Genomic DNA, 24,187 nt, shown 5'->3' with positions numbered 1-24,187 from the left:
TCCAGTCAAAACTTATTCAGTTTCTATGGTACAAAATTCATAAATAATGCATATGCTGGTGTTTGTACCTTCTATATTCATTTCAAGGTTGTTTGATTGTTCTGTGCGGCCCCTAGATGTTGGAAAATTGATGGTTTAGTGAAAGCCACATGTACATGTAGCACTCATTTTAAAGCATCATCTCTGTTTTCATTTGAAAGGCATTTTACATTTTCCTTGTGTCTTCATGACTGTCTTATGTGTAATTTATTCAAGAGAAAGAGCTACCTGCATTATTTCTGTAATAACTCTGGTAATTATTGTCTCAATAAACTTCCCATTCACAGATATCATACATATTTTTTTTCCAAACTCATGAAATTCTAAACTGCTGGGAAGATGAAGAAAACAGACAGAGTTAGCTTGTAAAATTTGCCTTTAAAGAAGGAAAAGCCATTAAACATTTTTGACATAATATTAATAATAATTCGGCTTTATTATGCAGGTCTACTACCGTCGTTCTCAAACACAGCTGCCATTTTCAATAACAATAGGCCTACTTCCATATATGGAAGAGCACTGTGTCTGCTTGAAGTATAATCCTACTGTAAGGAAAATATTCAGCCAAAAATCAGAAGAAGAATGACTATTATATGCTGCTACTTAGTTCTATAATTTAAACAATATTAGAAGGAAGGTTGGAAGACAACATGTTGAATGGAAATTCAACAGGAACACAAAATGAGAGGGAAATTCAGCAAAGTTACCACCTGGCCTAATGCTAATAGAATACATAAGTATGGGGGCCGTTGGTTCGAAGAAACAGACCTCCACATGGTATTTACAAGTTTCTATTCCATTTTTTACACTTCTGTTGCCTTCTCTACCCATTAATCTGTGTTTAGGAGGTTATTTCAGCTCTTAAAATTTCTTATCTGCCGGAAGATAACCTGTGTTGTACATAAAATTGGCGCTGATTGCCACAAGGATGCATGTGTTTTGAGCTTGTTATTTTGTGCTAAACATGGCTGACATTTTGAGTGAATGTACAAATTTTAATTTTAGTGCAACATTTGGCTGTTTGTAACTACCAGACCATGTTTCATCCTCTAAAGCTTAATTTTTTTGTCACTAATCAAAACAAGTCATGTGTGAAGCACAAGTAGATTTCTCAAGAAATAGTTCAATGTGTAATATTATGTTAAATTGGATGCATGTTCAAGCCAAAGATTACATACTTCACTCAAGACAGCTTAATAATTTTGCAATTTTGGCTGACCACAGAGTGAAATTCCTTGGGTAGGAAAAGGTTGTACTTGTCAAATTGTACTCCTTGTTTAAGATATCCACATAAAGGTTCAGGAGCAGGTGATGCTAGATTTTATATTAATTTTATGTTGCAAATCTTGTGTTTCTGAATATGTAAACTACATCATATATACATTGGATTTAGTAAGGCTTGATTTTCATGCAAAAAAAAAACTGTTTTTACAATTTCTCCTTGTGAAGCAAAGCATTTTTTACACATCAAAATACAGTAACTTTCAATGGTTCCGCTCAGTGAACAGATAGAAGGATAATACATGTAGTTGCTGTACTCGTAGACTTATCAGACGTGTTTTAGAATTGTACTAATTTGCATTTTTTGTCAGATATACCTCTGTGTTGTATTTATCTTGATGCTGATATAAAGTTAGGGCCCAGCTGGAACACATTTCCTTTATTTTTTCTCCTTAAAAAAATGAGTTAAATTTTCATCAGGTCAACATTGGTATTTTTTTGAGTATTTTGTGTATAGAAGTGTACATTCAAGGAATATTTTTGTGAAGGTTAAATGTTATTGTCTGAAATTTAATACCAAAGACATGAAAAGCATTTCATTTAAACAGAGAGCATTCTATCAATCCCTTTGCCATCCTAGTGTTTTGTGACATTGAAAAATGGGATATACCTGTAGGAAGCTATTTCAGCCTGACTGGGTTAGTTTTTAGCTTTGTAAATCAATTGTTGTAGCTAAACCACATAACAGATTTGAAACATCATTATTTTGCTGATTGATGAAGCACTTTACTTAGAATAAACACACATAAAAATCTGTTTTAATCATCCGTTTTTGTGTTTGTTTACATATACTCAGGGAACAATCCTGAAGTTTACATCAAAGGTTGAAACATTATAGTAGCAGACAGCCATAAAATACCAATATAAACCAATGAATAGATACATGTAGTTGTTACACAAAGCAGTGATCTAAGCACCTATAATGACTTCAATGTTAAAACCACCTTGTTCAGCATAATAATTTACAGTTGTATATACATGTATAGAGCTCATGTCAGAGTGGTCTTGTTCAGTGTCTTTCATTTGAATGGTCAGATTTCATTGGCAAACTCAAAAAGTTAAAACCACCTCCATGATAAACATAATAATAAACAGTACCATGGAAAAGTACTGTTCAGCAGGGTTGTCAAAAGTAGCTGGCTGCTGGCGAAAATCACCACCTACTTGGTTAGTTTCGGCCAGCTACTCTGCTTGGCATTTCTTTACGGATGGCATTTTTTAAATAAAATATCCCTGGACTGGCTGCTTACTTTGACAACTCAGTCGTCTACTATACCATGGAATAGTACTGTTCAGTAGGGTTGTCAAAAGTAGCCAAGTATGTAGGTGGCAAAAATCGCTGCCTACTTGGTTAGTATCAGCCAGTTACTCTGTGTGGTATTTTTTAACGGATGGCGTTTTTTTAAATAAAATATCATTTAAATAGTGTGCTGATGACAAGGTCAAAAACAATTTCACCTTTACAAAGAAACTTGAAATTATTAATGCAATGCCCGATTTCTTTAGTCTTCGAGGTAACGTTACACAAAACTAGTTGGTTTTGCACAGGACAGGTCTTCAAAAATTGTTGCCAAAAATTGTTGCTTCATTTATTCTTGTGCCATGTGTTTCTAGAAGCATAAGACAAGAATGGCATAACACACAACATGATTCCCATTGGCAGGAAATGAGTCATGACTGGTCACTTACTTTTGAGCTGTACTGTACCTGTCAAAGATTTAAGATCAGACAGTTTGAAGAAAGTGTTTGGTGTCACCTTGGCAGAACCTAATGAAGACTTCCACCCTGGCGCCTTGATATTTTTTCGTATTAACCAGTGAGCAAAGGAAGTAGTATCTGATAGTGCAACTGAAGTTTTTTGGGGAGAATACAAAATATAGAAGATTTTTAATCAATTCTACTCATCCAAAAAAATTTTTCGGACTAGTTAAAAAATTAACGCCTCTTGGGCTAGTACTGGCAAGCTACATATAGTCATAATTATCATCACTTTTTGATACTACATACAAAATTAAAAAGCCTTTCTTAACCTTGCATGACAGGTATGATTTACATATAGGTAATAGCATGATTCGTAGTGATATTTGGCATAAATACCACAAGCGATATTTTAAAACTGCAATACGTAATTTCAGGAGCTGTTGGGCAAGTGAAATTTGAGACAATTTTGAAATATCGCAACTAGTATTTATGCTGAATATCACATACAAATCGTGCTATTATTTGTTTATACTACTACCCACAAAAGATGTGTAATTTTCACATTTAGGTATTTCAAATGAAGCTGAAATACCACTGCTCTAAGCCAATCAAATTGCAGAAATTTCTCATGTAGTAGTATAAACTACGATAATATTTTGGTAGAATAAGAAAATGACTTTTCATGGCAGTGAAACCAGTCAATTGAGTTGGTGGCCTTTACACTGTACTTATAGTGGCATGTGTTATTACAATGTGGTTTATTGCATTCTCTGTTTTCCCCCGGCAGCTTTCCAAGGAAGCGTGAACGCTCAAAGTATTCATCTCAAGGTGAAGATTCTGTTGAGAGATCTGATGGGGACAGACTTACTCTTCAAGTTCCCACCCAGCGAAGAGAATCATTCCTTTATAAATCAGACAGTGAATTTGAGCTTGCATCCAAGTGTGTCACATCAAGACACCATTCTTTCAGCGAAGGGTAAGTAACAGGGGCTCTGGTTGCAAAACAGTGGAGAACCATTCAATTAAACCTCCTTAACCTTCAACTCCCAAGGGTGACCAACATCAGTTTTCTCCAAACAGTATCGATACATAATCAAGAGAAAAGGTTGTGAGAAATAATCTAATGATCACCTAAGAGAAAATGCCTTGATCTTTTATCAAATTGTCTTACCTAATGCTTTGAGGAAATTATTTATGAAGACAGAGAATTTGTATGTGGATGTTAGGAGTTAAAGGGTTTAAATAAAGTTTGAATGAACTGAACATCGCACACATGCAACTTGCCCCAAAACCATTTTCATGCTTTCTCCTGATATGTCCCCTATAGATAATTGGCAATATCAGTCAGTGAAATAATCAGAATGGTCTAGGATGCTGCCAGTCGTTCAGAATTTCTCTTTTTTTAAGTTGACAGACAATAATGGATCAGGAAAAGGGAGGAAAAAATCTTTGATTGTCTGGTATTTTTTCGTTACATAATGATCTGTACTCAAAGAAAAACCAGTCTTGCAAAACACTTAAATATGCACACACCAATATTCTGTTTATTTCTAATTTTTATTTTGCAGAACCAGAGTAGAAGAGTTAGTCACTCCATTTGCACAGATCCTTTCAAGTTTGAGAAATGTTAGGAACAATTTTATGTCACTGACAAATGCTAAAAAAGAGAAGTAAGTTGCATTGTTTTTTTATTTCAAATTAATTTTTTTCTCTTTTAGGCCCAGTTCAGACGCCAAACTTTTCATGAGCCGAATCTAATACATTGAATTAAGTACGTGAAAAGTTTGGCATCTGAATCAATTAGGAACGTCTGTTTCCATTAAGAACGGCTCAACCGTTCTTTTCGCCTAGCATGGCCAAGAATTTCGCCTTTGGAGCGGCTTTGATCATGTACCGAACCTAATGCATAAATTATTATAACATGTTTTGTAAGCAGTTTGACCGAAATGAGCATTTTTCCCCTTTTGAACTTAGTTCATCTGCAATTAAGATCGGCGTCTGAATCAATTCAACCGGTCTTAACAATTTGGGTCGGCCTTAATTCGAATTGGGTTCGGCTCATGAAAAGATCGGCGTCTGAACCAGGCCTTAGTTTTTATATTATTCAAGTGCATTTTTATTTTCAATCATTAATCTAGTAGCAAATCATTTACTTTTTTATAGAATACACAGGGCTGTCACTAACATTTCAAGGTGCTGGGTATTTAACAAATCAACAACAACAATAATTTCCATGCTCTAGTATACTCTAATCAACCATGAAATTGATGCCAACATCAAGTGGAACTACAAGTCACTGGGGAGTGGTTTCACTGCAAAGTTTTGAACATTTTGACGTCATTTCTATAGTCAATAAGAGTATTATAGACTGTGGAAAATTGCTGTCCTTGACAGTTTTTTAAGTCCATTTCCTTTCAAGATTTCCCGAAAATTGCGTGTATGAGAAAGAGAAAAACAAAATTGCACCACCATCATGTCATTTCCATTTTCTGTACTCTTATATGGGTCTCGACCAAATCAGCACACCCCCAGCCCTTAGTGACAGTCCTGGCAGAAAAGTGTGATGTCTCAAGTATTAGGATTTGTGATATTATGGGATTTGTTGAGATCATGTAGTAGAGCAAGATGGCTCCATGCAAATCCTTTTAAATTTGACTTGGACCATGTATAATTTGATAAGAGCCAATAATTATTTTAAAATGATTTGTACTGAGTCATTAGAGTGCAACAGTGCTAATATTAATTCTACTAGACCAATTTGCACTGCATGTACATGTAACATATTGATTTTTCTTCCTGAATATCCCAACAGTAGTATAATGTCATTGTTTCAAAAATTTAATTAATTTTTGTGATGTCATCGCTTTATGGTGTACTGCAGTGATGTTGATGTCAATCATTACACTGAAATACTAATCAGCTCTACATTTCACTGGCCATGTTGGGGTATACAAAAAGTGAGAATGTTCCCTGTTTAAGATTAAGTACAAGTATTTGTTCAGTTCTTAAGATCCTATTCCAAATGCTTTACAATCCATGGCTGTTCATTCAGTATTTTTTAAAAAAATTGTTTCTTGATTTTTTTTTTTATTCTAGAAGAAGAGGATCAGTGGGTTCGCACATTTTACGCAACAACAATTTAGCACAGGAGATCCAGAATGGCTCTGGCTTGTCCGGCTCAGGTAATGTTGTGAGTGTAGGGCTGTCATAAAGGGCGGAGGCCAGCAGGGGCCAGGGAATTTCCCCAGCTGTTAAGAGCCTAACCTCTGCTTACTTTTACTGCTTTTATAGGAAACAGAGGGAAAATGCTGAAGTAACAATTTTCCTTTCTGTTTCCCCTCCTACTAATGACATTTACCTGGAAAGTTTAAATGCAGTTAAATGCAATTTAACCCTTTAAGCCCCATGCAGTATCCACATACAAGTTCTCCAAACTGATCTGCATACATTTTCTGAAAGAATGAGTTGAGAGAATTTGATAAAAGATCAAGGTATTTTTTCTTGGGTGATCACTTTATTAATTTTCATAACCTATCTGTTGACAGTGTATGGATATTGTTAGGAGAAAATTTATCTTGGTCACTATTGGCACTTGAAGGGTTAACGGAGTTAACAACAAGGAGTGCTAGTGTTATATTGCTCATGCTCCACGAAGGTTCCCACATGCTCTTGGAGTTTTGTGTGTTACAGTATGTTCAACTGTGTTAAAGCATTCTGGTGTTTTGGGGCAGTTTTATTGAGCATTTATTCTGCCTTGGAGTTTCACAATCGTGGGGACTCAGTATATAGTGGTCCCCCCCCCCCCCTCCCTCTTCCTTTCCTCTTTCCACTGACTTGCTCAGTGTGACGGGTGCCTGCTTTTTTGGGGGGGCTCATGGCTGGGTTGCCAAGAGTTGCCGGCCATACGAGTGGTCTCCTTCCCCGGCTTTTAGGAGCTGGCTGCCAGTAGTTCAATAAAAGCTCCTGGATATCTCAGGTACCCTGGTCTCACTTCACAGCGTAGTCGTTAAATCCTTGGCTACAGCCCTTACTGTGAGGCTACTGGACAGGTTTTTTTTTTTTTTCATGCCCTGGAGAAGCCATGGCTGAAGGACTGCAAAGAATTATAATAAAGTTATTGTAACAATAATAAATATCATAATTATCATATTCCTTGTGGCGTTAATAAACTCTCAAGAATACTGACTTGTTTATCGTTGTCACATAGAAAATAATATTATTTTCTGTTATTGTGATTTATTAGGTGTCTTATTTTTGTCTTACTGGAAATATACATTTTTTTAAGGTTCCCTCAGCATACCAAGGGATGATAGCTACCAAAAGGTAAGAGGATAGCGTGGGACCATGCTCCACAGTGGGGGACTTTTAAAAAAAAGGAGAAATCAATTTTTACTTGTGAAATAAATGTAGGGATAAAAAAGCAACATCAATTCTACCCTGGCTAGTGCATTTTATGCCGCCATTTCAGAGAAACAGTTAGTCACAAAAACAAAAGTTGAATAATTAACAATTATTCCTGGAGCCCGAATGAGCTCTGAGTTCGGCCTCATGGGCTATTGACTCAGAGGGCAAGAGGAATAATAATATTGTTTTAGTAAAATCTAACTGGTTTGTCAAAAATATCGAGACAAAACAACTTAAGCTAGCAAAACACGATTCAGCAGCCATTGTTTTGGTTTTCAAAGCCGGTGCTTCTCGCTACTAGTGGGCTATACGATGTAGCCTAGTAGTAGCTCAACCAGTCAGAACGCAGCGTTGGTAAAAGACCACTAGTTGGATTTTACTACTAATGATAAGCTTTTCGAAAAACTATCAACAAACCTTCACTTAAACCACTGGATGAAGATGGGCGTTCAAAAACATTTATTTTATGTTGAACATTTATTTTTTTTAAAAAATCTTCAAAGGGGCTATGGATTGCAAACTAGCTTACTTACAGCTATTTCGAGAAATGTTGTCGGGAAAAGTGCACGCGACAATCCTGTAAGGCATTGTGGGTGGTTCTGAGTTCTCTTTTTTTCAAAGAAATTTGAAAGAATTTGCACGAAAGGCCATGGAAATGTGGTTGTGAGTGCTCAAGGAAAGCAACAGAAGTAGGTTCAACAGCTACAGTCGTCAGGAACAGTGTATTGATCATATCCCATAATTATTAGGGACGGACCATTAAAAAAGTTATGGGGGGGTGGGGACTTTTTGAGCTGCAGCAGTTTTTTTTCGTTTTCAAATTCCTTGTATGAATTTTTTCTAGGCCGTAGCGTGAATATTTTTTAGGGTTAATTAGTGTGCATGAATTTTTTTTCACTTAATTTTCCCTTGCATGAATATTTTTTTTGTAGTTCGCCCACCCCCCCATAAGTTTGCTAATGGTCCGTCCCTTATCGGGATTGTCGCGTGCACATTTTTTCCGACAACCCTTCTCGAAATAGCTGTATACTCGGTTTGCAGAGGCTAATCATTTAGGGGATTTTTTTTCCCACAGCTTGCTAATAATACTCTAGATGAACTTGACTGGGTGCTTTATCAGCTTGAGACATTACAGACACACACTTCTGTCAGTGAAATGGCATCTAATAAGTTCAAGAGATTATTGAATAGAGAACTCAAAGATTTTTCTGAGAGCAACCAATCGGGAAATCAAGTTTCTGCTTGGGTTTACAACACTTTTACAGGTAATGATTATTTTTATAGTGAAGATCATTATTGTTTTCTAGTGTGATTATTGCACGTGGTTGCAGAAAGAACCACATGTAGTTGCTGTCTTTCTCATTTTGAATCTGTTTATCTTAATACCCATCTTTACTGAAACCCTAATTTGACAAATACCCAGGTATAACTAGACTTTCTAAAAGTCCTTTATTTTTTTTCCTGGTTGTTTATGCCATTTTAAAGGACTTTTCATACCTGTTTGGCGCGAAATTCACCAGTCAAAAATTCTCCCGGTGACGTCATGACAATTGACAATAGGACAGTGAGTGATATTACACACCTCTCCTGACGCAACATATATCAATCATTTTTTCCCTGAGTGAATTTATGATATAATTCAAATTCATTCAGGTGAAACAAGTCGACCTCGAGACTTTGTCACTCGCTCAGTCACTGTACAACCTCATGCGTTAAAGCTCGCTTCACTCACTTTTAAGAAGTTCTGAGAGGTCGACTTGTAGCAAGTCTAAGATATAACTAGTCTGCGAGTGAGATGCAAGCGAGGCAAGGCGCTAGAGAACAAGAGAGTAAGTGGTGGAGTCGTGAGGGGTGCCCCTCTCTCTAGCCAGAGACAACAGCAGGGGCTCAACTCTGGCGACTACTCCAGAGCTTCCCACTGATCGTGCTTGCCAGTTACCCTCTCTCTCTCTTGCATCTTCTTATACATGCCGGTCACATGAGACTGCTCACAATATCCCCCAAATGGAGAGCTTGTTTGCAGGCTAAAGCCCATTATAGTAATGTTAAGGGAACATGGGCTTGTTTTTCAAAAAACACAGAAAATTTTCGGGCCCTGAAGGCAAATTTTTAAATCAAAACCTGTTGAATAGTAGCACAGTTGCTAGCCCACAAGCAAATTTTCCTTCATTAACTGGTAGTTTCATTGTATTGTTTTCAAAATTATTAAAACTTTGATCTTGAATGCAAACACAGCACACACAAAACAGCTTTCCGGGCCCAAAAAGTTACCAGGACTATAGAGAAACAGGCCCCAGGACCCAGATATAATGTACCCTCTATCTAGAAGAGAATAAAATGGACGCCCTCCCCCCTCCAAAAAAGAAAAGGAAGAAACCGTGCAAAGGCCAAAAAGCACCATTTTCTTATCTACATTCATCCTCCAGTGTAGCTTCCCACTCAGACTGTTTAAGGGATTTTTTACGCACTTCTGAGGAATGCTTGACAAAACCCTTAGAACCTCTGAGTATTAGGCTTCTTTCAATGAGATGTCACACATTCTCAGCCTTTTCAAAGTACTGGTTTCCTAGATTGTTTTAGTGTGAGAGAGGTTTATCACTTTTGAATCTATACACAAAATTAATCATATGGTGTTACCATTTAACCCTTTAATCCCTACTATCCACATAAAAATTCTCCACACTGATATCCATACATTACTTAGAGAATAAGTTGAGAGAATTTAGTTAGAGATCAAAGCATTTCCCTTTAGATGATCATTTTATTATTTCTCATTACCAAATCTCTTGATTATGTATAGATACTGTTGGGAGAAAGTTGATGTTGGTCACTCTTGGGGCATAAAGGGTTAAAGAAAACCTCTTTGGCAGAACTTTTGCATAATATTATTTTTTTCTTAGAATTTTACTTAAAAGAAATTGTTCTTTGGCTACTAAAAGGAGGCAGGAGGCTGCGTGGCCGTGCACTTAGAGTGTTGGAATAGACCTTTTTACCGTTACGGCGGCCATATTGAATTAATTCGATTTAAGGAGTATTATAGGATGCCCAGGGGGCATGAGCACATTTCGTTTGTATTTTCGAGCGCTTTTCGGGACATTTTTTCTTAAAGTTTTCTTAGAATAAGATTGTAATGGGAGAAAAGATCCTTGCGCCCTGTTTTGATGTAATAATGATCGCCTTTTTCTAGTTTATTATTAGAAATATTATGGGCTTTCTCTGTATATTTCTCGGGAAAAATAATAATAAACTAGAAAAAGGCGATCATGATTACATCAAAACAAGGCACAAGGATCTTTTTTCCCGTTGCAATCTTATTCTAAGAAAACTTTTAAAAAAAATGTCCCGAAAACGGCTCGAAAAATACAAACGAAATGTGCTCATGCCCCCTGGGCATCCTATAATACTCCTTAAATCGAAGTAATTCAATATGGCCGCCGTAACGGTAAAAAGGTCTATTGTAATCTGGAGGCTCCGATTTCGATCCCCGCCCTAACTGCTAGCTGGATTTGTTCTCGGTAGTCCCGAGTTCTTCTCTGCTGGTTCGCCTCCTGCCTGATTATTTCAAATATTTGTGTCTGTCCTTATCAATAATTGGTTTACCCCCATAAAGGTGGGGTAGGTGAGGTACAGCGTAACCCGCTTGTCCATATCATCTCTCATTTTGATGTGATCACGTTTGCATGATAGGTGGGGCAGCCCGCCACATGTTACCTCACCAACCTGGGGTCCCCCACCTTCATGTAAACAGGCCCTAAGCGTGGGTTAAAGAATGTCTTTGAACATTGCAAAAACTCCAGATTTTCTCAACGGAAACTGCTAAATGTGTTCACGGCGTACGTTTGTATGCGCTTACCGCTCTAAGAGTTTTTCACTTAAGTAAGAGGAGATCCAGTAGTTATCATTCCGGCATTTATTATTCTTTTGTATGATTTACAGATAAGCAGCTCGAGGTGGATGCTGTCCCTGGTACAAAGTGTAAAAGAGAAGGGATCCGTGCAAGATCACGGTCCATGGTTAATGGTGTTCGAAAACTCACGAGACTACACAGTTTTAGTGGGTCAGTACCAAGGTATGTGGTTGGGGGGAGGGGGGTGGTGGGGGAATACTTGGATCCATAGTTACAAACTATACTACCGGTGACAGGTGATAACTCTTAAGTTGCAAAGAGGGGGAGGGAAGGGGGAAGAGGCAGCTGGCTCGATAGTGGTGGGCAGGCTAATCAAGGTTCGCCAGGATTATGGTCTTTTTATGGCCATGAATAAAGCGTCATGAATATTTCAAACTTCGGCGACACGCTTAAAGAACGTGGAATATACAGCCATTTTTTTCTTCTAGCGATATGATAAGTAGTGAGATAAATTTTTGTTTGCACATTGTTGAAGTTTTGGCCGGTATGAGTTACCCTGACCATAATTCTTGGGATGGAAAGGCTAAAGTAATTTCAGTTGTCATTTTTTACGTTTAAGTTGAAATTATTTTTTTATCTTTTGGTTAAAGATTTGGAGTGGAAGTTTCGAATGAAGGGGAATTAGCAAAGGTGAGTTAATGGTAGTGTACAAAAAGCCGTATGTATCAAACTTCCAATAAGAGGCATGTCACCCTTTCCAGGTAGACGGAATCTTGGTATTGAAACTGAACTACGCTTAGTTCTCTTTGCATTAATACGAGCATTCAACCAAATGTACAACTTGGGTATTTCTGCCGATGAATCCTCCAAGCTCTTAATGATATTTGGTATTGTCTCTTGCGTGGCGAGAGTAATTGCTGGGAGATTGTGTGAGTTTAGAGGAGTCAGTGGTTCGACTTACCTTGCTCAAAGCGACAATGGAAACAATTAAACCCTTGATATGTAGTTTAGCGTAGTTATAGCAATATTACTAGTCGTATGATTACTATTGCTTTCATATTATAATCTTATTCTTCAGATTTTAGAAGAAATCAACAAATGGACGTTTGATGTTTTCAAATTACATGATATTACCCAAGGGCATCCCTTGCTTGCTGTAACATACACAATCCTGCAGGTAAAATCTTTTCTAACGAAACGACAGTTAGGTCTTTTTTAAACGTCTACCTTTTCGTATGGGGTGTGTTGGGGGGAGGGGGGGGGGAGGGAGGAAGCTTCAGTGCTGCGGAAAGAACCCCACCCCTTTCCCTTACCACCATCACTACCAACATGGCGCGGGGTATCCTAGAGGCGACGCTATTAATTTGTGGTTGAGTTTGTTGTTCTTATCTTCCTTGCTTCCTCCGAATCATTTAGCGCAGGAGAAAACCAGCGTGTGAATAAATCTTATTCTAAGAATTTACCGCCATCATGGGTTCGGGGAACCAAGAGAAGCTGTATGGCCGATAAGTTAGCATTGTCGTCAAATGCGACCTCTCCATCGTTTCCAATTGAGAGGAAAACAACAACTAAATCCAAAACAAATCAAAACAACATTAATTTGACCGTATACTCACTCCCTATTTTTTATGAGAACGCGAATCTAACTTTTTATCTGCATTCTTTCTACTTACATTGAAAACACCATTTTCCAGAAATCAGTTTGCCTATTGTGCTGTAGTTTTCAAATTTCAAAATTTATACTTGGCTTCAAGGCTTAGGAGAGTAAAACAAAAGAAAGAAATAAAGTAATCCTTGAATATCTTGTGATTGCTTTTGTTTTATACTCCTCAGCCTTGGAGTTGAGTGTGATAGATGATCATTCGAAACTGGCCTATTGCGCTCTTGCACCAACCTTGATTTGTTGCGAGACAGTTTTGATTTGTGGGTGATAACACGCGGAACATCGCTATTCAACTCGCTTTACAGCAGTGTTTCAAAACAAGTTGCATGTTTTTGTTGCCTGTTTTACCATAGCTTTTGGCTCTATTGTTATAAAGATTGACTCAGTTGGGAGAGCGCCGGTCTACTGAGCGGGAGGTCATGGGTTAGAGCCCGGGCCGGACCAACACTCAGGGTCTTAAAATAACTGAGAAGAAAGTGCTGCCTTTGTAATGAGATCTGTAAACGGTTAGACTTTCTCGTCTTCTCGGATAAGGACGAAAAACCGTAGGTCCCGTCTCACAGCACTTACACTTATCTGGTTCTTGTGAAACGTAAAAGAACCCACACCACTATTCGGAAAGAGTAGGGGACGTAGACCCCGGTGTTGTGGTCAACTTTCACTCATCACATTATTCAAATCATGGGTTGGGTGGGTAGAGTAAGCTCACAAATAGACTGAGAGCGGCTGCCAGTGGCGCCTTTGTATCCTGACGTCCCAGCTTACTGTTTACATGTTAAAATGTATTGTAAGAGGGCACGTCTGTTGTCTTTTCATCCGCGACTCTTCATCAAAGGTGTTTGAAGGTTGATTCTTAAAACGTTTTCGTTTTTGTTTCATTTCAGGCCAGAGATTTATTAAAAATATTCAAGATAAAACCCACTACGTTTATTAATTATATGTCTTCAGTTGAGGTGAGATAACATACTTCTCTTTTTTTGCTTGATCGTGAAAAAGCAAACTTTTAAGTCACTGATTTCCTAATTTATTTTCTTTAGAGTCATTATCTAAAAGATGTCCCTTTCCACAATTGTACGCACGCTGCTGACGTCACGCAAACGTCTCACGTCCTTCTCTCTGCACAAGCTTTTGAAGTAAGTACACATCTTGTTTCTTTAGCCTTGTATGGACGAATTCACCGTGACTTCATTGTTTAGCATGGTTCATTTCGCCACTCCATATAAAACGGCAAGACTGGGAGCAAGCTTTCGGCGCTGAGATTTCTGGGATCTTTGTGGTGGATAAGATAAGCAGTGATTGGTCGTCTTTGGATTCCATGGACCAATCATTACTAACCCCTCATCAATCAACATGATCCCGGAAATTATTGCGCGGAAACCTTTGTACGTTGCACCCATTCTCTTTGTAGTTTTTAAAGTGGCAAATAGCCGTTATTATAGGTAAGGTTGCGGTGCCGGTCAAGCATTGTTTTGTTTTAAATGCACGCAGACGAAATTAATGGATTAATCCAATGCGTAATGACTCTTTTGTGTCGTTTCTATATGCTTCGAACCGCTGATAAGTAATGGTAACAGGACTGAGTGGAGTCTGTCTGTAATCATACGAGTGATTAACAAAATCGGACGACCGCGTAGCGTGACTCCGATTTGTTTAATCAAGAGGATGATTACAGACCGAATTGGACGATACGAAGTTTTGTTACCAATTAAACATAACCTTAACAAAATTTGTGAAAAAAGGCCCTTTTTTTAATCAAAACACAAGAAATTCCAAGTTTTTTTGCTCGCAGTGAAAAAAAAAAAGCCATTTAGGCCATTTATGGTGCGTACTGTCCAATTACTTAGGCATGACGCGTACTGTCCTATTAGTATGTGTAATCAAATGGTGACGAGTGAAATTAGGGAATAATTTCACTTGCGTTTTGTTGCGTTTAATTATTAAGATTTGGACAAAACGCAAGTGAAATTATTCCCTAATTTCACGAGTATACCATTTGATTACCTATTACTATCATGCGTAACGAATTACGTTAGCAATCTTGGATTTTTGACATGTTTATCCTGGATCGTATCGATCGAGAACTCCACTCTCTCTAATGTTTAGACCTTAAATTTGGCTTATAAAGTTCAAAAATTTTTCAAACTATTTCGGCAAAATACCTGTTAGAATCCTTCTTGATGTTCTCTTGTGTGTTCAGGTTTTCTAAAGCGTCTTTTTGAGCCCTGACATCTTCATTCACGGCATTTTAAAACTTCGTCGCTATCTTGACACTGAGACGTACGGAAGGTTGCCATGGCAATTTTTTAATGTCACATGTGAAATTACAAATTAACGCTGAAATTTCGCGCCAAAATTAAGGAGTAATTCGTCACCTATGATATTAAGGCTGAAATCAGGACAGTTGATAGTCAATCAGATTTGAGAATTTTGTTATAGTTATGATGAATGTACTGTAATAACAGCTTTTTACGTAAAGAAATTGATACGACTAGAGCTACCAGAATCCTTCAGTCTTTTCCTTTCTTGTGCAAATTACGTCTGTTGTTGAAACCTCACTTTTATTATGAAATTTGAACAAGAAAGCAAACACGAAATGAATTCTGTTGATTCTCCGATCAACTCCAGTGAGTCTAACATTCCTTTTAAAATCTCGAGTGTTAAAAACAGTTTCAAACAGAATTTTTGAGAGCGTCTGAGACCGCACCAAAAGTTAAGGCTTGAAAACTCATCCTAAAGCATCCTATTGTCGTAGGCTCTTGTAAACATGTCCTTTTTTGCAAACTCGAGTTAAACAGCTGAATGTGATCATGGGTAATTTTTGATGCTTTCTTTATTCCTCAGTCCGTCTTTACTGATCTCGAAGTTCTCGCCGCTATTTTGGCTAGTGCTGTTCACGATGTTGATCATCCGGGTGTCAACAATCACTTCTTAGTGGCAACAAGTAAGTACATCAAATCAAAGACGCACGTTTTTCTCTACTACGTGTGTTCATGGCTCGTTCACGCATGCGATTTAGCGCAATCTTTGACGCGATTTTAGCGCGTTTGACTAAAATAACCCGCGATTTCATGACGATTGGTCGCCGAGAAATCGTTGTTGTTTCGAACCTGCTCGAATTTTCATGGGATCTATCGTTGATGTTCTGCGCGAGAGTTTAACAAGTTTATGATCTACTTTGAAACAGGTCAATTTCTTTAAATATATTGTGCACGGAGAGCTTCTCCTTTGTATGCTGTGTGATTGAAAGCGATTCAGCACTGGTTTAATTTTTGCTTCTGATTGTGCTTTTGTACTACTTGTTGCTATAACGTTGTTTAGTATTTGTTTTTGTTTTGTTTTATTTGTCTATTTGTTTGTTTGTTTGTTTTTTTGTCGTAGAAAGAGTTCTTCATTTGTTACTTGCTTATCCGATATTAAATGACTTTCCTTTTTAGATTCTGAAATGGCACTGATGTACAATGACGAGTCTGTTCTTGAAAATCACCATCTAGCGGTAGCGTTTCAACTTCTACAACACGAAGATTGCGACATTCTTGAAAATCTTTCGAGAAAGGAAAGACAGACCGTACGCAGAATGATTATTGAAATGGTAAGTTTGTGATATTAAGACAGAAATTTCCTGGCTTTAGTTTCATTTCGCCTGGTTGTTGATGAAATCCTGTTGAAGCCTTTACGCCTGTATTGAGCGGACCCCATGTAAGAGGGCAAGAGCGTCGGCGAGTCCGTTCTCTTCTTAGCATATTAGGGACTTAAAGATCCAACGACGCGATCGCAACGAGAACGTAAAAAAATAAAGGTTTAATAGACCTTTCCCACATTAAGCTCCAGTGAGCAAACATTAAGAAATGAGGTCGAGTCTTGGGTTGACAATTTCATATAAATCACTGTATTTTGTCCACCGGAGCTTCGAGGTGGTGCCTTTGTTTACAGGAATGCGGGAAAGGTCTATAAGCAAAACAACAACTTTGCACGTGCATCACACTTTTTTGCCGTTTTTCCACGACTACGACGTGAAAATGCCTAATTTTGCGTTTTGTGGAAAACGTAAACAAGGAACGACGAAATTTTTTTATTTCTCTTTCTGAACTTGGATATGGTCCCTTGGAATTCAGATTCAGGAGGGGTCTCCTACATTTGGCAAAGTAAATGGGTTGGAATAATCGCGATAAAGGCTGAAGGAACGCAAATTGACTTTTTAAGCGATATTCTCGTTGCCGTCGCGTCGTTGGATCTTTAAGTCCCTATTCTCTGTAAAGGTGATGTTACACGGGACGATTCGCAACAACGGTTTTTAGCGCAACACAGCATTACAGCATTGTTGCGACATTGCTTCAAATGGTTGCAACATTGTTCCAACACTGCAACGCTGTGTTGCGCTGAAAATCGTTAGTTGCGAACCGTCTCGTGTAACATCACCTTAAAACGAACCGGCTCCGCCCCATGTAAGGGAATCCAATACAGTCTTGGATTCTGGATTCCACGCAGTGGATCCCGGATTCCAGGTACTGGATTTCAGTCTGTGTCAGTGGAACTTGGATTCTGGATTCAAATCTTTATAAGGATTCCGGGTTCCAGGTACTGGATTCAGTAGAACTTGGATTCCGAATTTCAGTCGTTAGCATGATTCTCCAAAGCCAGGATTCCTGATTCCGCAAGCAAAAATTTTCCAGAATCTGGACTCCCTTACATAGAGCGACTGGCTGTAATGAGTGGCAACGATGCATTTTCTCACGAAATGATATACATCGCGACACGTTGAAGCGAGAAGAGCGCGAATCAGGGATGTGTTGCTTTTTTTTCATTTGTTTCCGTCTTAAATCGCCTTACACAGGCTGAAATGCAAGGCTTGGCTAAGAGATTTATATTAACAGGCAGTGATTTCATAAATTTTTTGCACCTGTCGCTTGTCTTAATGTATCGTAACATCGCGATGTCTTGTTTAAATATTGATATTCGTATCGGGGGAAGAAACATCGCGGTTCACCTACGTATCTATGTATTGTTGAAGCCGTAGTATTCATATTGTTAATTTAATATCAGAGTAGTGGTGAAGAGCGTTTATTTAGGGGGATTTTGTTCAGTGTTGATTTGCAATAAATGATGCACATGTGTCAACCTCTACGCACTCCTCGTTCAGCTAGAAGGATGAAACGCACCCTCAGTATGGCTGAGGAGTCAAACTGATGTTAGACAGCCTCAGCTGGTGGTCAGAGTGTGATCGCCGGATTGCGAGTCCGACGCGTTGCAAACAACTGCCACGCTGATCCACCCCTCCCCTCCCACCCCTTTGTGCGTCATACTGGACTAAGCAACGGGAACTAACAAATCGCAATTGCTCTGTAGTGTTTCTAATAAAACACAAATCTCCTCTTCTATTTTGAACAGGTTCTTGCAACTGATAACGCAAAACATATGAGCCTGCTGGCTTCTCTTAAAACCATGGTTGAAAGTAAGAAGGTTGCAGGCAGCGGAGTACTGTGTTTGGATAATGGAACGGATAGAATGCAGGTTGGTCTTAGTAAATAAGTGTCAGTGATTTTGTTACCTCCGCGTTCTGTGTAGGTTTTAAAGGTAATGTTACACGGTACGATTCGCAAAGACGATTTTTAGCGTTACAATGTTGGAACAATGTTTTAAGTATTCAAAACAGTGTCACAACAATGTTGCAACGCAGTGTTGTGCTACTAAATCGTTGTTGCGAATCGTCTCGTGGAACATCGCCTTAAAACCCAAGCGTCGCGTTGACACGGTGATGTACCACCTACCGTGCAGTCAACGAATAATTTCAAATCATTTGCTAATTTGAATTTTGTTGCATTCGTTTCCTAATCAGGTTTTAAAGTGTCTTGTACACTGTGCCGATCTAAGCAATCCAGCCAAGCCTCTTCCAATGTACAGAAAATGGGTAGACAGGCTGATGGAAGAATTCTTTAGACAGGTGCGTCTCCCCGGAAACTTATTATCCTTCAACCCGCTTGCAGCCTCCTTTCAGTTTTAGAGCTAAAACTAATAAATGCATCTAGAAATGTAGTCAAAACACCCTTTACGGACACCCGCTTCAGACTGACACCTCATGATTACGGACAGTTTGCTTTGTCCCTGGGGAAGAAAAGCTCTTGCATATTCTCTTAATCCACCCCGCTTAAAACGGACACCCTGTTAATACGGAGACTTTCTATGCTGCTTAGTGTCCGTATTAAAGGGGTTTGTCTGTAGTAAAATGTCAGCCGAATTAAAGTTCCCTTCGTTCCTGCCACTAGTTGTCATTTGAATGCTCAGAGTGGTTGGTTTCATCTTGTATAGCGTGTCACTTGAATGGTCGCACTTGAGCGTTTCGTCTTGTTAGCGCGATAAAATACCACACAAAAGTACTGCTTTGTTACCGCTTGTAGCACCTGTTAATCTCATCAACAATAGATGAGAATGAGTGTAGGCAGGACTCGAAAGTAGTCTCTTACGATAGTGAGATTTGAGATGGTATTAATTTTCCGTAAACCCTTTCTTACATCAGGGCGACAGAGAGAGAGACATCGACGGCATGGAAATAAGTCCGATGATGGATAGGCATAACGCATCAATAGAAAAGTCGCAGGTATATTTTGCTGAATCCACAAAGAGACCGGGGGACACTTACCATTAACACAATCCCCCCGGGTGGAAATCTTGTGCGTAAACATAAACCTTTAAAATTTGACGTGGTGGGAGAACGACCCGCTACAGAGACAGAGTATATCCAAATCAGCCGAACAGACTAAAAGGGTGGAAAAATTGCATCGCCTTAAATCTGAGCCCATATTTTCTCAAGTTTCGGAAATAGAATAGCGCGATTCTGATTTGTTTCTCCAACCGAAATTTCCGGTTTTCCCATAATAAATGGTAAGCACCCTGGTGTTCCGTGAAAAGTTCTTTAAAGCTTGAGAGTAACTGCCAAATGTCAACCGAATGATGGAAAAATTGAACGGTTGACGTCGCGCAAAGACAGAGGCGCGGCGGCTTAGCTGTTGTGTATGCATAATGCTAGCGGTGTTGAGCACTTTTTGAATACGCAAAGATAATCCTAAGGATGTTTTGAGCTAGAAAATACAGTGATTGTTTGAAATTGTCCACCATTGTGTGTCCTCACTTGAGCTGAATGCGGGTAAGATTTTTTTAATTAGTCCTCTCCCTTACTGGGCTTTTCAGGGGTAATGAAACAAATAATTCAAATGGCACATAACAAGTTTAAGAATCCGTGCTGATAGGAGGCGAACCAGTTGCCTATTTCACAAACGTGGCTTAGGATTTGATTTTGGGGCTAGCAAGAAAAAAATCCAGATAAATGTCCGGGCGGGACTTGAACTCGGGGCCTCCAGATTACAAGTCCAGCACCCTAACCGCTCGGTCACGCTGCCCCCACGATTTAAAGGCCTCCTGTATTTCTCCTTCCCCAGGTTGTATTTATCGACTTTGTTATTCAACCGCTCTGGGAGACTTGGGGCGACCTCGTTCATCCAGACGCGACGGAGATTCTGGAGCGGATTGAGGATAACAGATACTGGTACAACGCGCAGGTGCCCAAACAAGAGCAGGAGAGAAAGCCTGGAGAGCAGAGCTCCTCTGGGCGGGAAAAACGTGTCAGTTGGCAGGGAACAAGAAAGGAGGCTATTGACCAATCAGAACCCGAGACGTCTGGTGAGTGAGTTAAAAGGCGTTTGCTCAAAATCGAAAAAAGTGCAGGTTTTAGGGGACTGTTTTTCGTATGATCCTCGCAGGGCAGTTTCATGTGAGTATTTTCTTTAGTTAAATGGCAGTCATTTTGTTCTCTTCAGTTCTTCGAACCTCTGTGAGAAAAATATTCCTGCCACTTTTTCAGCCAATCATGTGCAGGGATTTTCCCGCGCTTGTCGCCCGCCATTTGTGCTGTGTTTTGATTTTTGATTGGGGCCAAAAATGTCGTTCTTTGTACACTGGAATCAAGATTTTTTAAAACCCATCTGAAATTGTTTCGAATTAAAGGAGCGTTAGGAAAATTCAGGAGTAAAATGGATGGACTTATTTCGCTGGGAAAAGAAGCCAGTTTTGGTTTCAATAGTTTTAAGAAACCGAGGATTCAAAGAGCTGTGTTGGGGTTCCTCTTAAATCATTTTTAGGTTGTCTGGACTTGCAGTGAACTTTAACATGAATAATTCTGTTGCGCAGATGACGACAGCGAGCGAAGGATGCAGAAACTAAGAGAGGTGGCTGCCAGCAGTGTGAAGACCGCTGACCTGTCCAAATACGCCAGCAGTAGCCGGAGCTGCGAAGCAGACGATGAATTTGATGACGAAGAGGAGAAAGGTAGAGGAGAGGAACCCGACCCTTCTACCCAGCAGATAGAAGAAGGAGACGAAGTAGACGAGGAGGAAGATAAGGATCAGTCTTGAAAATTAAAAGGTGAAAACCGCAGGGAAGATTTCCGTCTGAAGTGAGCAGGCGAGGTGTTTTTCAAGTGCAGAAGAAACGGAGAAGCATTGTGGTTGGCAGAAAAAGGAAATCAGAGCAACTAAGCGAGACTTTCTTGCATTTAAGACGGACTGGCTTGATGTCCATAATTTATCATCTGAGGAAAGAAAATGGAAAATTTGAGCGAGCCTTTTTGAAACGCGGGTAAAGTTAGGGAAACGTGTGACTGACTTCTCAACGGCGAAAATGCTGATTGTTCGCGAAAGTTGTGTTACTGCGAAGGAGAATCAGCAACGTTACAAGGATTTGGAGAAAAAACTGCGATTATAATGAGGTTTTAATATTCTTGCGAAAAAAGTAGCTAGGAAGAAGTGATAGCGGTAATGCGGAGCAACTTTGACACCTAGATAATTTCACTGGACCAGCAAACATCAATGGAAGTGACGGAAAAGAGTTTTCTTGTTGTGGAGGTGTTTAACGTACGCTTCTCTCATCGGAGTAAATTATGAGCGTTTGGGGCACAATGAGTGCTTTTTAACAAGACGGAAAGGAGACATGAAAGCTTAAAGGCGGCTTCAACCATCGCGTCTTCTCTTCTATTGAATTCGAGAAGCGCGCTGTTTTAAATTATTTATTTTAACTTTCCCTGAAGCTTTTAATGGTTGTTGATTCGAATTTTTGACTTAATCACTTGGACAGTTTTAATGACAGTTTCTTTTTACTGCATTTTCCAAGAAATTTTTACCCTTTCTACGATACAAGACTTCAATCTACTCAAAGGCAACTGATTTAATAGTTGCTCAGTGAGGAGATGACTGTCGTTACCCCAAACTAATATGGTTTATATCTGGTTCAATAAGTCTCCGTTTTTTGCCTGTGGAAAAAAATGTTCAAGCGCACCTTCGGCTGTTGGATGGGCTATCAGTTGGGCGACGTTTGTAATAATAAAACAAACCATGTCATGTGCTACGGTCATATAACATGTACAAAATATTAACCCGAGTGTCGCGACTTGGTTTGTTTCCAACAAACGTAATGCACAGTCGCTCTTGAGGCTCAATTACGCCAACCTGCCAGACCTCAGTCAGTCAGCCAGGTTAATTTTAACTTAAGTATGGTATTTATTTTACTTGTACAGAAACAACTCACATTGTCAATATTGTTTATATTGGTTTTATATTTAACCATGTGCGGACATCAGAGAGGGCTTTAGGCCCTAGTTAATACACGGCTGGGTGAATTCCATCCCGTTGCGAGCTAAAATTGTAACATAGTGCTGTATAAATTGTGAATAGCTATTATTCTCCCTGTCCCATTCCACTCGCCGCAAACCAATAGACAGATTAATATTAATATTTAGTGTACATTGTGTTATTAGCGCCGATTACATTAATTATGGTGGAGATTTATCGAAAGAAACAAAAAATGCATAGAATTACGTCAATGGAAGTCTCAGTTCTTAATGAAAAAAAAAAATACTGCAACTTTAAAAAAATGGTTTGTTGAAGTGTACTTTATGCCTCCATCATTTCATCCGAAAGAATTGAGGATGCTCACATTCTCACATTTATTCTTTCACTTCCTTGTAATTTTTTCCGGAATCCGCGAAAATTTTGCTAGTGGATTCCTGAATCCAGGGCCTTGGAATCGGGAATAGATCGCAAGGAATACAGAATCCAGTGCTTGGAATTCGGAATCCTGAGCGTGGAATCCTGAATCCAAGACTGTCTCGGATTACATCTGTTCCTTTTATGGAAGGTTTGAGCCCAATTTACACTCTCCCAACGTTAGGGTGAAACGTTTTGCTTCATTGAGTGGAGATTTCACTCACTTTTAAGTGGAAAATTGGGAAAGAAGAATGAATTGATAAATTAATGTAACTACCTTTTCAATTTTTCTCAAAATAAGCAGGTTGTTTTCGCTGAAAACGCTTCGCGTCATGGAAAATTCTGTTGTTGCAGAAAATATATATTGAAAAGTTTAGTAAATTAATAGCGTAGTCTTCTTGGACGGGTTGTTCAAAGCTGTGTGAAGAAAACCCAGGGTTAGTGCAAAATTTTGAATTCTGATATAAAAGCGTAAAAAGCAAATTTGGTTTAATTGTTTTCGTCTACAATTTGATAATTGGATGGTCTAAAGACAATAGGGAATAGTATGTGGAAAAAAGGCTTTTGAAGAAAAGAAAAAGAAACCCGGGTGAAAATTTAACCCTGGATTAGCGCCAATCGGCCTTCGAACAATTGGGCCCATATATTAAAACCTTCGCTTTGTTAGCTCAATTTTTGAGAAGGGATGATTGTTTCCTACTTCAGAGTCGGAGGAGACATACAATGAGCAACATGAATTTCCCGCGTCAAGTCATCTTTTGTGGTCACAAGCAAGCTTTCAAATCCCCACTGCACAACTACAATCTCTGTACCCTCTCACCGAAGCTATAGGAAGTAATTAACTGAAGCTCTATATTGCCTGTTTTGTCTTAAATTTATGAAAGGCTTGTTCACAACCAAGTTGTTGAGTTCCTGAAAAACACAACCTTCTTGAGGATAAAATTTCTAGATTGCGGAAAAGACCATTCTGTTTTATTAAGCATCTGTTTTATTAAGCATTTGTGAAGACATTGGAAGCAATGAACCCGAGTGAGTGAAGCTGACTTCCTCGGTGTTTGATACTGTAAAATTTAGGTCTGTCCTAGCAACAACTTAAATGGACAGTCAACTACCTTTGTGGAAGAGAGCAGTTATTTCAAATTAACGACCGTATTTCAAAATCTTTTGAACTTTGGTTTGGTGTCCCACAGAGCTTCTTCATGAGTCCACTTGTTTTAACAAACA

At 38.9% G+C, this 24,187-nt stretch overlaps 1 protein-coding gene across 5 annotated transcripts in view; it reads left to right on the top strand.

Moving 5' to 3' along the window:
• LOC140953560 (3',5'-cyclic-AMP phosphodiesterase 4C-like) overlaps positions 1–22,800 on the top strand; it is a 60,468-nt gene extending 37,668 nt beyond the window's left edge. For 4 of the 5 annotated variants that reach the window (XM_073402970.1, XM_073402969.1, XM_073402971.1 and 1 more), the window contains 17 exons: positions 3,809–3,997; positions 4,590–4,691; positions 6,118–6,203; positions 7,307–7,344; positions 8,501–8,690; positions 11,362–11,494; positions 11,923–11,962; positions 12,351–12,449; positions 13,820–13,888; positions 13,973–14,068; positions 15,777–15,876; positions 16,370–16,524; positions 18,321–18,443; positions 18,769–18,873; positions 19,447–19,527; positions 20,366–20,606; positions 21,114–22,800. In XM_073402970.1, the coding sequence (XP_073259071.1) occupies positions 3,809–3,997; positions 4,590–4,691; positions 6,118–6,203; positions 7,307–7,344; positions 8,501–8,690; positions 11,362–11,494; positions 11,923–11,962; positions 12,351–12,449; positions 13,820–13,888; positions 13,973–14,068; positions 15,777–15,876; positions 16,370–16,524; positions 18,321–18,443; positions 18,769–18,873; positions 19,447–19,527; positions 20,366–20,606; positions 21,114–21,337 (2,071 nt within the window). In that variant the 3' untranslated portion in view covers positions 21,338–22,800. Of the gene's footprint in view, positions 1–551; positions 817–3,808; positions 3,998–4,589; positions 4,692–6,117; positions 6,204–7,306; positions 7,345–8,500; positions 8,691–11,361; positions 11,495–11,922; positions 11,963–12,350; positions 12,450–13,819; positions 13,889–13,972; positions 14,069–15,776; positions 15,877–16,369; positions 16,525–18,320; positions 18,444–18,768; positions 18,874–19,446; positions 19,528–20,365; positions 20,607–21,113 lie in introns of those variants that run through there. The other variant, XM_073402972.1, reaches the window with a different exon arrangement.
• The last annotated feature ends 1,387 nt before the right edge of the window (positions 22,801–24,187 follow it).

The sequence above is a fragment of the Porites lutea genome, chromosome 12, assembly GCF_958299795.1.
Source record: "Porites lutea chromosome 12, jaPorLute2.1, whole genome shotgun sequence".
Lineage (NCBI taxonomy): Eukaryota > Metazoa > Cnidaria > Anthozoa > Scleractinia > Poritidae > Porites > Porites lutea.
The sequence above is the reverse complement of the archived record's forward strand: the minus strand, read 5'-3'. Positions and strand labels throughout refer to the sequence as shown.